Here is a 13,646-nt window from a genome sequence, read left to right as displayed (position 1 = left end):
CCTCAACACATTTGATAACTTGCCTAACCAGCCATTTGTTAAGTCTTTAAATGTTCCAGGCAGACGCCTCTAGGAAATAAGTTACATCATATGTATAAACTGAGTCCTTGCCAATAGAAACTTGTCTTTAAGGGTGCAATTTTCCACTGGGCCACGGGAAGCACAATCAAGGAGATGCCAGTACAACGGGGACACGTGAGGTTGTTCTCATACTATCTTAGCAATGTTCTCATATTGTCTTATGCCTACAGCCATGTCCATCCTACAGAGCCAAAGGTGGCTTACTGGGGTCTCTCCAGGTGTGGCTGGAGTACAATTACCATCAGAGGTGCTACCGTCTCTGGAAGATTGAGGGGACCAGACACAATGTTCTGACATTACACGGGGGCCCCTCTGAACATTAAGGGGGGGCACAGTGCCTCAGCCCCCAGGAGCTGGTACCCTGGATTACCACCATCCCTGACCACTGGCCATGCTGATGGAAGTTGGAATCTATCAACATCATCAGTTGGTTAGGGAGTGGTGCTGAGAACGCTAAGTTTGCCAATCTGAACCCCATATGGCAGATGTTTTCAACCTTTTCAAGTCCACAGCTCCCTTGACCAACTACATTCTTTCTGCGGCACCCCTGTGGGGCTCAGCAGCCCAGTTATGTCACCCCTTGCCTGCAGAGTTGGCAGACTGTCACCCTTTTTCAAACACCCTCCCTTGTGTTCCCTCAGCCTCCTCTCCCCTCTCCTTGGGAATCCTCTGGGCAGCTGCTGCTGCTGCTGTCCCTGGTCTCTGAGCTGCTCCCCCTGCCCCCAAAGAGAGGTGCCTTCTCACACTGCCCCGCAGGGGCCTGGGAAGCACCCCCTGGCCAGCCCTAGAGGCACCATTTGCCTGGAGAGCTTGTAGCCAGAGCTGCTGCAACAAACAGCTGTGCAAGCCTTTGGGAGGCGGAGACACAAGAGGGCACCAGAGGAGGAAGGAAAGAAAGAGGGACAGAGGCCAGGGATGCCTGCAGCACCCCTGACCATCATTCAAGGCACTCCAGGGTGCTACAGTACACTGGTTGAAAACCACTGCCATGTGGGACAGCTGCATATTCCTGCATTGCAGAGGGTTGGATTAGATGATCCTCAGGGTCCCTTCCAAATCTACAATTCTATAATCATCTGAAGAGGCCACAGGTTCCCCAGTCTTGGATTTATTTTTAAATTTTTTTGGTATAAAGTTTTGTATTACTATTTTATAATGTATGCAACAAAACAGACATCATAATAATAACCACAGACAAAAATTCAAAGGTGAAAATATACATGTAGAATGAGTAGTTTGAACACCAGCTAAAATACTGAAGTCCAAGTAAAGACTATCAGCTTTATCAGATCATCAAGTATAGTTCCAGATTTGCAAGGCTTATGATGACCCCAGTCTTGTTTTTAGCTAAATAACATTAGTTCCTGTACTGAATGAAGCTCACAGCTTCCCATGGCTGCTTTTCTCTTGTTGGTAATAATGAAATTCTGTTAAATGTGTCTACAAGTATGTCTGGTCACAGGTATATTAAATGATCCATGTCTAATAATTTCAGAAATTGTTGTTGTTTAGTCGTGTCCGACTCTTCGTGTCCGACTCTTCGTGACCCCATGGACCAGAGCACGCCAGGCACTCCTGTCTTCCACTGCCTCCCGCATTTTGGTCAGACTCATGTTTGTAGCTTCGAGAACACTATCCAACCATCTCGTCCTCTGTCGTCCCCTTCTCCTTGTGCCCTCCATCTTTCCCAACATCAGGGTCTTTTCCAGGGAGTCTTCTCTTCTCATGAGGTGGCCAAAGTACTGGAGCCTCAGCTTCACGATCTGTCCTTCCAGTGAGCACTCAGGGCTAATTTCCTTAAGAATGGATGCGTTTGATCTTCTTGCAGTCCATGGGACTCTCAAGAGTCTCCTCCAGCACCATAATTCAAAAGCATCAATTCTTTGGCAATCAGCCTTCTTTATGGTCCAGCTCTCACTTCCATACATCACTACTGGGAAAACCATGGCTTTAACCATACAGACCTTTGTTGGCAGGGTGATGTCTCTGCTTTTTAAGATGCTGTCTAGGTTTGCCATCGCCTTTCTCCCAAGGAGCAGGCGTCTTTTAATTTCGTGACTGCTGTCACCATCTGCAGTGATCATGGAGCCCAAGAAAGTAAAATCTCTCACTGCCTCCATTTCTTCCCCTTCTATTTGCCACAAGGTGATGGGCCCAGTGGCTATGATCTTCGTTTTTTTGATGTTGAGCTTCAGACCATATTTTGCGCTCTCCTCTTTCACCCTCATTAAAAGGTTCTTTAATTCCTCCTCACTTTCTGCCATCAAGGTTGTGTCATCTGCATATCTGAGGTTGTTGATTTTTCTTCCGGCGATCTTAATTCCAGCTTGGTATTCATCCAGCCCAGCCTTTCGCATGATGAATTCTGCATATAAGTTAAATAAGCGGGGAGACAATATACAGCCTTACCGTACTCCTTTCCCAATTTTGAACCAATCAGTTGTTCCATATCCAGTTCTAATTGTAGCTTCTTGTCCCACATAGAGATTTCTCAGGAGACAGATGAGGTGATCAGGCACTCCCATTTCTTTAAGAACTTGCCATAGTTTGCTGTGGTCGACACAGTCAAAGGCTTTTGCATAGTCAATGAAGCAGAAGTAGATGTCTTTCTGGAAGTAGATGTCTTTCAGAAGTAGATGTCTTTCAGAAATACTGCATCCCAAATCCCAATCACGTCTACTTTGTTTAGAATTCAGGCCTTAAGTGTTGGGATATATTTTTTTTCAAGAATCTAAATGTGCTTCAGAACAACCAGTGAAACTTACCTATTCAGTTGTAGGATGTTCAGGATATCAGAGAAGATTGTCTGAACATTGGCATAGCTTAGGATGACTCGATGTGAGGCCAGCGCGGCCTTTAGCGGTTTAACATAAACATCTCGTACAATTTCCAGCATGTTCACATAGTTCTTCTCACTTAAGAGAAGTTCTCTGGCAAAGCTTTTGCGCTTCTCTATCTCTTTATCAAGTTTGCTGGTCTGAAAGCCCAAGATACATTAGAAACAAATCAGTAACACTTTTTAAAGGGGTTTTGTTTTGTTTCAGTAGCTGGGATATGATCTGAGTATATTTAAAAGTTTTGATTATAATTTTCTAAGGGATCCCAGTTTGTTATTAAGGTAAGCTAAATATATAAATAAGCAAGCAGAAAAGAAGACCATAAAGGTTTGTGTTACCTGAAAAGCTTCTTAGTCTGTAGCGCTATACCCATTCACCTGGAAACAAGCCCCATGAACTCGCTGCAGCTTACTTCTAAGTAATGTATAAGACTGCGCTGTTACTTTGTTCTCACAGGTAATATCATTAAATATTCTTATGCTGCTACATAGATTTATTCTGAGAATATAAACTGAAGCTATTCTCAAACAGATTCAGAAATACACTTGCTTTATAGCTACAGAAACAGGCTTCATTTGTATTGCACCAGCTAAACAACAGCCATTGCGGCTGTAAGTTTCTGTACTCAAAAGTCACTCATCATCCCGTTACCAATTAGAGCACAGAACCTAAGTGGGAACACTTTTTAAAAATATAAAATTATACAATGTTTTTCTCCCAGTCGTGAGATATGAGGGAGTTAATAACATATATTAAAATAAAACATCAAAAAAACGCTATGAACATCATTGTACACGTGAACTCAAACTACTTTATATGCATTGCTTCACTTATCTTAGAGCAAGCTGTTCAATCCTGTCCAAGAACAGTGTTCCAAAACAAAACGAGGAAGTATTTGAAGAACTATGGAAGTTGCCCAAAGCTAACAAGCGGCTCTTTTGTACCTTAACTGACAGACCAAGGCTTGCTTCTGGATTGCTTTCAGTTGTCAGAACCTGGCTTTTGAGTTCTTCCTTTTTATTACATTTCCTCATCAGGAAGCGTGATAGAAATTCAAAAGGGTTTTCCTAAGAAATCATAAAAGGTTAACGTATGGCAGTATGCATGCCACCCCTTTCCCAAGCATAGACAGTCAACGGTCATATCAGCTAATAAGAGATAAACTGTAGTCCGTATATCACTTTTAAATTAAATTAGATTTGCACAGTCCCATAGCAATAAATGGAGGCTGCACAACAACAGTATTTCATGGCCTGGTCTGATAAAGCAGCCTCCTGTGCTTCAGTTAATAGTCAAGAGGATTTTTCAGTTCAGGAAGCACTCAGGAGGCTGAGTGCCACAAAATGGAAAGGAAAAACAGACACCCACACACCATCCTCAGCTATCTCTCAACAATAAGTTCAGTTCAACTCCACGCCCCACAAAATTTTAAAGAAATTCTAAAGTGCCCCAAGAAAGAAGCAGAAAATTGAAACTCACTTCTACAGGTGAATAAAAGTTTTGAGAAACTGAAGGCCAGGTTTCAGCACAGCTAATAAAAGTTTCTAAAAAGAGGAGACCTCTTATCCATAAGCCTGCCAATTAGGGTCTTGGCAATGAGAATATTCTCTGCTCCCACCAATGTTACAGTCCATTAAATTGGCTTAAATACAGCACAATAGCCTCTGGAATGGGAACAAGCTTCAAAAATCAAAACTGAGGGGCATAACCATTATACTTAAATAGAATAAGCTTATCTTACATCATTTCCTCTTGAGAGTTCAACTAATCCTTCAACCAAAACCTCGGCTATTCTTTGCTTTTCTTGAACATCTGACCAGCTCACAGCATCGAACATAATTTGACCTGCACATAAATAGTTACACATTAGTCACTTTTAAGATGCAACAGACTTGCCATTAAAGATGGAGTCAATTTTATTTCATCTATTTATTTTGGACAGCTAAGGGGGATCCACAGCAAACTAGATTATCTGATGAGGTGTAGCATGCAATTGACAGCAAGGCCGACACAATTGCTCTGGCTAATCATCAGTTCCAAGGCACCAGCTCACTGCTCAAATGCATTATGGCATTGGTGTTGCAGCTGATCATATGCTAGCCAGAGCTTTCCACATGACCTAATCGCTGGTAGATCCCACCATGAAGTGATGCTAACCTTTCTTAGGTGAAATTGATTATCTTTCACTTTAGTACCCAAGGAATGAATATGACCACATCCAGCTTTAATTGCACTTGTCAATCAAGTAGCAGGAGTAGGTCAGGACCTTCAAGAACATACAAGACTTAAATTCCACAAACTTCAGGAACACCCAGTGTATTCAGGCAAATTACGCTGCTGTGCAGTCCTACATACAAGTAGGGGTCAATGACACAGTAAGTACACAAACTTACTTCAGCAAACAAGCCATGTGTCTTTATGTAGCAGAGGAAAAACACTGGATTGCTTTCGTCCTCAAACAGATTACACTAAACCCTGCTGCTAAGGAGGGACATTTCTCATAATTTCTCATTAATCTATTTGACCAACTTGAGCATATTTAGGAATGTAAGCAAGGTAACAAAAAACAACATTTAGGCTGCCTTACTGACTCCACCTGATTATATGATACTGTATTTTGGTTAAACAAAAAACCAAGAGTCAGCAGATATGGGTTAGTATCTTTGAACAAAAGGGTTTTTTCCATCCTCTTGAGTGGAAATTGCAGCCCAACATATAAGATGCATTTTAGGCTTAAGCATCTCACTTATAAGCAGTGCACACAGGCAAGTTTCCTCCGAAAAGAGGAAAATATGCCATCCAGGCTAACCATGATCTAGGCCACAGCTGCGGGAAATTCCCTTATTCCAGCGCTGTTTCCTGCTGCTATCCCAGTTTGTTAGATATCCCGTAGACTGTCCCTGGGAGGTGAGGCTGCTGATCCCTTATTTTCAAATCTGAAAGTTGACAGCTATGATCTAGGCTAGCCACAAATACAAGCTCATTGTTCATGATTGGGACTTGAACGAATGGGACAACCACGAAAATTACATAGATGCTCCTCATAGTTTGCTGTGTGCACATGAATTCTGTACTTGAGAACAGAACATCAAATAAGAATTGAGCCATACATATATTATGGAATAGGAAGTGATCCTCAACAGTCTCATAAAAATGCTGAATTTCAGGTGCATGGTATAACCCTTTGCAATAATTCTAATATTTCTAATTTAAAAGTTACTTTGGAGGCAACAGAGAGAGAAGTTACCAAGAATCTTGCCAGTCATGTTCTTCTGCAAATCACAAAAATAGGGTCTCAGGTTTTTCCTGACAGCGTTCAGTGCATCTTCCAGCAATTCTGTGAATCTTAGCCACAATTGCAGTTTTGCTTCAGTAAAGTAGATGGATGGGGGAGGAGGACTATCTTTCTGGTTTCCCAACCACTCACTGAGAACTATAACGACACAGCAAGTTATTCCCCATTCTTTGGGTTACTCTGCCACAGATTTCATATTTTTTTTCTCCAGCAGGGCGCATAATGAGAACACAATCAGCCTCAGTTTTACAAGATAAAACCACCTGTGTTAATGATACTCAACTGGACTTTTAAATCCCACAGATTTGTACAAACTGGAGCAGGGGCAGCAGGCATGGTGCCGTCCAGATGTTGTTAAGACTCCAACCCACATCAGCTCCAGTCAGCATTGCCAATGGGATGGCGGAAGCTGGAGTCCAGCAAAATCTGGAGGGTACCACATTGGCGATCTCTTCTTAGAGGAATAGATTAGCCAATATGTCTGCTTTTTGTGAGCACAATGTACAGTGATACCTCAGGTTACATATGCTTCAGGTTACATACGCTTCAGGTTACAGACTCCGCTAACCCAGAAATAGTGCTTCAGGTTAAGAACTTTGCTTCAGGATGAGAACAGAAATCGTGCTCCGACGGCGCGGTGCCAGCGGGAGGCCCCATTAGCTAAAGTGGTGCTTCAGGTTAAGAACAGTTTCAGGTTAAGTACGGACCTCCGGAATGAATTAAGTACTTAACCTGAGGGTCCACTGTATTTATCAAACGTATTTAAGAAAATAAACAGCTGCTAATTGTGTTTGAAAATCACACCAATGCTGCATATACATTAAAATGGATGGCCCAATGTCTCTTCTCTCCAGTCCCCACTAAATCAGCTGTTGAGACACTCACCACTATAAATACAGTACTTGGCCAAGTGTCTAAGCAGAGTTTTATCAATAAATGGGAGAGATACGCAGCCATTGCTTTTATATGCAGCATTTTTATTATAATACAATGTATGCTTTACACTCAAGTTATTTCTGAAATGCCATTACTTAACAAGCAATAACAAGCAATTTAATGGCCTCCTTTAAATATGTGTGTGTGTGTGTGCACATAATATCATGTAAGGGAGAGGTGGTGGGTATTTACAACCATAAACTAAATATATATGAATTTGCCTTCTGCCAAGACAGAGCATAGGTGCATTTAGCCATGCCATGCCTAATTGTGATTTACCCACAATGTGCAAGCTCTCAGTGGCCTCACCCTCCTAAAGCCAAGGCAACATTGCTCATTGCAAGAATCTGTGGCGGTGGAGATTACAAATGCATTTAAAAGTTTGTCCATCCTTGCTTGTGATGGGATGCCAGCATTTCTGCTACAGCCTCTGCTTGTGGCCAAGTGACCACAGGGGGGATAGGATTGGCCCTAATATATCTAAAATATGCATTGAAATCAGATACTTTATGCAAACTCTGCATATGTATAGTAGTTTTCACTTACTGTGCTGATATGATCCGGTTGCTATTCCTGCAGGAGTTCGGAAAAACAGTCCAGTTACATAAGACAGCTGGGAAAGGACCTCTATTCCTTCCTCTGCAAAATTACATATTTCATATTGGTCATGTAATATTCAAATATTTTAAAACTGCTTTTTGGCTACAACCAGCACCCCAGGGTGGTTTACAACACTAAACTTCAATATATTAACAATGAAGAGTTGGATCTAGACTTCATCTTCCGCAGACAGAAAGTGTCCTGTCCACTGAAGGCTTCTACTCTATCGCAGACATCCCTCTGTCAGAAAATGGTGGCAATTTTCACAAGCGCTTCTACCTCAGCCCAACCCACAGCACAATCTCCCATCCCAGGATATGTCAATGCAGGAGATGTCAATGATTGCTACAGAGGGCAAGGGGAAATCAGCAAAAGTCACCTCCATTTGCCAGTGGAAGCAAAGTCTGCATCCAACCAATAGATTATATAAACCAGCATAAAACAATTTTTTTAATAGTCACAGCTTACAATTTGAATGAACTAGAAGCCTACCAGAATGAAACCCAGACAGAGAAGGAACTGATCTAACCTTCCCTGGCAATTATACATCACTAACATATAAAACATTATAGGTTTTTACTAGTCTAGTGGCCATGAAAATCTAAACTTTGTTAAAATCTTCAAGAGGGTAAGAATCTACCCATTTATCAGTCAGTAGTCAAGAAGTTGCTTGTTAAAACTTACTCCAATATCAGTCTACATTGCCTAGTTGAAGAAGTGAGGCAAGATAGATTCATTGACCATTTACAGTTTTCTTAACTAATCCTCTAACATTGCTGCTATTACATTCAGGACATTATTTCTTCAAGTAAAATGGAGAACTGGGTTGCTGCCTCACTCCCCACTGGAGAATACACTTAAGGGACCTTGGGATGCTGTTTCAAAGTCTTGGCCAGCTTAGGAGATGACACACCAGTAACACACCCAAGTATATCAGTTTGCGTCATGGTGGACAGGAGGTTCCTGCCACTCCCATCTATGTTATTCCTTTACACAAGCTGGGAAAGTATCAGCCTGGATTTAGGCCAGCCAATGTCTAGATTCTCACCCATTGTCAAACTTTCTGAGCTGTAACCAACAAATACTTCAGCCATTTTAACTGCCAATTAATCCTACACATAGTTCTTGCTCCTACTCTGTGTGGTGGGAACAAATAATGCTGTGGCCACTAAATGAGTATAATTATATGGATGTCAGAGAATTGGGTTTTCTTATTGACTAGACTTTTCATAAGTAACATAGAAGGACCAGCCATTGCCGCCAACAGAACTGACCTGAAGCTGCCAGAGGGACAAAGATGTCTATATAACCACCTTCCTGATGCATCACACAGCTTCTTAACTTTGCCCAAAATTCTATCACCTCAGGTTTAAGAAGGTTCTTGGTACTGACGCTACAACCTTAAAGAAATTAAATAAGTCAGAAAAGTGAACTATCCATTAGGATTTTTTAAAAACACATCTATAATGTAATGTTATATATATCATGCAAAACATATCTCACCATTTTTGTTCCCTTTTATGCACCTGTGAAAACCTTTTTAAGGTTTAATCAAGTCTATGTTGTCATATAAATCAGTCATGTATATTTTTAAATTCTGTTGAATTGCATTTTATTGATATTTTACTGTTTTATGCACACCACATGGGGCTTGCTGTTTTTATTAAGTGATCTGTTTTTTAAAATAAATAAATGAATGAATAAATAAATAAATAGCATACCAATAGTATGAACAAATACCTCATATCATACATAAATACATCATAGATTATGCCATAAACAGTAAATATTACCTAATAATGAGGCACCAACCTTTTTGCAAGTTGGATAAACTGTTGTGGGCACCATTCTGTTGGTTACAACACAATGCTTCTTGCAAGCCTAATTTCAGTGGGGGGAGGGAGCCCTGAAGATCCCAACCAATGAAGACCTCTGTGGGCAGCTCTGTGCCAATGGGCAGAGTGTGGACAAGCCAATAAATAGAAACCAATATATATAACCAATAAATAGAAAAGCAGCAAAGTGTATAGATAACAACTGTATTCCTTTAAGGACATCTTATTAAATGTATACATTGGTAAAATATTGGACTGGAGGGGCATTTGCAGGGGTGAAGTGCCAGTATTAATCATGTAAACCGTTCAGACTTCTCCTTTTAACAGTTGTATTTCATATAGCACTTGCCACCTTCTCTCTGAAGGAACTATATTCTGCGAAAATCATTCTGCACATTCAGAACAATGCGCAGGTCAGACTTTCTTCGCTTAATACAACATATCTCAAAACAGGCTCCTACTGCCAAAGACTTATTAAAGTAAAGGAAACTTGCTAATTTCATTTATTTTCTCCATGCAATATTGCTCTGCAATACCAAATGTGATATGCTCAGTTCAAGTGTTTAACTACTTTAAGTGAATCCCACCTTGAAGCAGGTTAATTCCTCTGGAGTCTCCATCAGTAATAATCCCAATACTCTTTGCCATTTGGCCACCCAAGGCCTTTCCTACACAATAAAGGAGGCTTTCCAAGGTTGTGCCACTATGATCATATACTACAGGAATCACTCCAGGCTTAATACTGTCCACAATCATCTAAAAAATAACAAAGAAACACAATACTGAATAGAAAAGTAACAGCAAAAGTGGAAAACATGGATGGAAATTGGTCTTTGAGAATTATACTAATGTTAAGGTACCGGGCTTTTCATGCATTACGCTAAGTTTAAAAAACCCTGTTCCTGGTTATTTGAACATTGCGTTACTATTTTATGACTAAGCATTAAAGGAATTTAAATGATATTCAAACTATTATTCAGATTTTATGAATCGTTCAAAACTACTGTTTTACAAAGTCCTAACTTCACTTGCTGTAAATAAGACAATGAGAATACCTCATAAGCAGGAACATGGGATGATATCAAGATAAGACGTAGCTGAGGGGAATGTGTTTCATTAGGGTCCTTTTGTAAAACAGTCCGATGAAGTCTGTGAGATAAGACAGGAGCAGAGCAGCTGCCATCAGCCTTCTTTCTATAAGAATACAAGTGAAACTTAAGGTTAAAGTGACATAAAGAATTACTGGTTTTTAATGATAAATACACAGAATGAAAACATGAGATTACATATGCTAGACAGCCATGCAGACTGGTTGCAGAGGGAATAAGAAGGCACAAAGACCCATTGCCAGCCTACATTTTAACAAGCCCTCAGTAGGACCATAACTCACACACATTTTGGGGTCTGGTCTTCCTCACATTTCTTACTTATAATTGTCTCTCAAATGTAAACACAGTCAAAAATTCACCAATATGCCTCTATCCAGGCAAGACAAAAAAAATGCATTTAGTTCGCATTTCGGATTGCACTAACAGCTAATTGCTGAATTAATTTGTGCCACATGATTGGGACTTTTCTATTCTTAACATGTGATACCCCCCTTTTAAACATTTTTCTTTATTCAGTTTCAGTGTGAACATAGATACAGATTATGTGATATTATTTTTAAAAATTGTGTATTAAGACAGATATTCTGAAATCTCGAATCCTGCTTACGTTTTTGGAAGTATCTCAGCTTCCAGACCAATGCATGGCACAGATTTAGCATCTGCAGAAATATGTTTGAAAAGCATTTCCTTCGGGGCAGGTGTTCCATTCTAAAATCATTGAGAGAAAATATTAAATGAGAAAGAGCAGGAGGTGGTAGCACCCAGTTTAAGCATCAAGCTTCTATCCTCCATCATGGGTGATGAACATTCTGTTTATCAGGTACCTCCCCATTCTTTCTGCCGGTTCAGATCCCATCTGTGTCTATGGGAAGCTGGGATTCTCTCTCCTACCCCAAGTGTATCACTTTACACTTAAAAACTGCAATTGGATCTTTCTGCAGTTTCTTTTTCAAGTACATGCAGCCGCAGAGGGATGCCAATTGGGTCAACAATTATTCTGCAGCAACATTGAACCTGGTTTGGTGTTTTTATTGGAGACTCCCTTTTCCAACTCTGCAGTCGAGCTTGAAACTGACTGAGGAGATTCAGGAAAGTTAGTTTCTCTCGGTCTAACCAGCCAGGATTGCTAAGAGGTTGAAATCAAATAAGTATATATTATAATCTTCCCCTGATTGTGATGTCTGTAGTCATATCAATCACTGAATCACAGAATTCTATGATTCTCTCATAGAATCGAATAAGAGGCCTTGTTAAAAGAAAAACAAAACCCCTGTATGCTAAACTGGGTTCCTCAAAGCTGTAATTTGAATAGGATATCAAGCAATGCTTTGTGGTCATGGTAGTCACAAAGGGGGAAATAATGTGAAATATTTACAGTCTCCAATTTATTGGGGAAGTGGTATTGGAATTTAATTGCAGAGACAACTCTTTTTTTTAATCATACATTCTAGATTTGCAACCTTTAAATACAGTGGTACCTCAGGTTAAGAACTTAATTCGTTCTGGAGGTCCGTTCTTAACCTGAAACCGTTCTTAACCTGAGGTACCACTTTAGCTAATAGGCCCTCCCCCTGCCGCCATGCTGCCACCGCGTGATTTCTGTTCTCATCCTGAAGCAAAGTTCTTAACCCGAGGTACTATTTCTGGATTAGCGGAGTCTGTAACCTGAAGTGCCTGTAACCTGAGATACCACTGTATACATATTAGAGATACTGCCATGCTTTGAAAATTAAAAGGAAGGAAATTCTGCTTCTCAGATTCCAGGTGCTAACTTGTGAAGAAGAAAAGGTACTTTGTAGAAGCTTGGGGGGGTGGGGGGTTGCTGGGCAAGATGCTATTACTGGTCTGCCCTCCATCTTTCCTGCTGCCTGGACTCTTCCTCTGGGTTAGAGCAGCACAGATTTCTCCCAAAGGGGGGAAGGGCAAATCAAGCAGAGTCACTCTTCCTTGTGCTGCTTCCTCAATGAGGGCAGATAAACAGGCAGTGTCAGCAAGGAGGAAGGGCAGGAGGTCTGGGGCTTGGCTGGCGCCTCCACTGCTGGCCTTCCTGAAATGCATTCTTCACCTATTCAAGCACTGAGCTTCATTCATGAGAACTGACAGAGACAAGACTCAAGTCATGTGTCACTGAAACAGAAACAACAATAGCAACACATGATGGAACAATAAATACCTTCATTAGAAACAATGCTGCTGCTGATCTAACTCGGTCATAGACAGTCTGGGGCAACTTTGGTTGAAATCCAGATCTGTAAAATCCCGAGTTCCAAGGTGGGCGAGCTTTGATTAATTCCTCTGAAAAGGACCATTGGGCAATGTTGTTTAATCCCAGATGTTTCAAAAGGCACATAACATTCTGAAAGCTACCTGTGTACATTTCCCCAATTACTGGATGATTTCAACTGGTTCAAAAAGTTTTTATGCAGCTGGGTATAGATTGTAGCTAAGCTAACCTGAGTTGCTGCACACATTACAGACCTGAATAGAAGGTATGTACATGTTTGAATCCATGTGCCAACCTCATGTCACAAGCACATGCTTGTGTTTTTTCACTTCATATACCTGTAGCATATATGCATGTCAGAAAACCACATCTAACAAAACCAGAATTCCACATATTCTCATATTTAATTTTCATATAAAAAGTATAACAAATGAAGAATACTATTTATTAAATTATTCTTTCAATTTTTTTTACTGTAATTGTTCAGACCATTTGCTTCTTTAGGGGTAAACCACTATGTAAACATTGCTTAGAAGGAACACCACTGTGGTACAGGTACACCATTAAAAATTAAGGGTTGTAGCCAACAGTTGCATGAGTGGAAGGCTGCTTTTGGAAGTCATCTTGTCCTTCCTGTCTTTCCTGCTGTAGCCCTTCCCAGGGGATCAAGAGGACCTGCTAAACATTGTAGGTTTGCAGAACAATTGTCCAAAACTGGATGGAGTAATA

The 13,646-nt window shown here is 40.7% G+C and overlaps 1 protein-coding gene across 2 annotated transcripts in view; it reads right to left on the bottom strand.

Annotated features, from left to right (window-relative positions):
- The window catches only part of ECT2L (epithelial cell transforming 2 like), a 30,585-nt gene that overhangs the window by 9,562 nt on the left and 7,377 nt on the right, over positions 1 to 13,646 (bottom strand). For both annotated transcript variants that reach the window (XM_083607637.1, XM_083607638.1), the window contains 10 exons: positions 12,867 to 12,988; positions 11,301 to 11,401; positions 10,640 to 10,778; positions 10,172 to 10,340; positions 9,024 to 9,149; positions 7,696 to 7,788; positions 6,166 to 6,351; positions 4,660 to 4,763; positions 3,863 to 3,985; positions 2,847 to 3,058 (listed from right to left, as the gene is read on the bottom strand). In XM_083607637.1, coding sequence (XP_083463763.1) covers positions 2,847 to 3,058; positions 3,863 to 3,985; positions 4,660 to 4,763; positions 6,166 to 6,351; positions 7,696 to 7,788; positions 9,024 to 9,149; positions 10,172 to 10,340; positions 10,640 to 10,778; positions 11,301 to 11,401; positions 12,867 to 12,988 — 1,375 coding nt within the window. The remainder of the gene's footprint in view (positions 1 to 2,846; positions 3,059 to 3,862; positions 3,986 to 4,659; positions 4,764 to 6,165; positions 6,352 to 7,695; positions 7,789 to 9,023; positions 9,150 to 10,171; positions 10,341 to 10,639; positions 10,779 to 11,300; positions 11,402 to 12,866; positions 12,989 to 13,646) is intronic.

The sequence above is a fragment of the Podarcis filfolensis genome, assembly GCF_964270895.1.
Source record: "Podarcis filfolensis genome assembly, chromosome: 3".
In the NCBI taxonomy this organism is placed as follows: domain Eukaryota; kingdom Metazoa; phylum Chordata; class Lepidosauria; order Squamata; family Lacertidae; genus Podarcis; species Podarcis filfolensis.
Note: the sequence above shows the minus strand (reverse complement) of the source record. Positions and strands in the feature narration are given on the sequence as shown.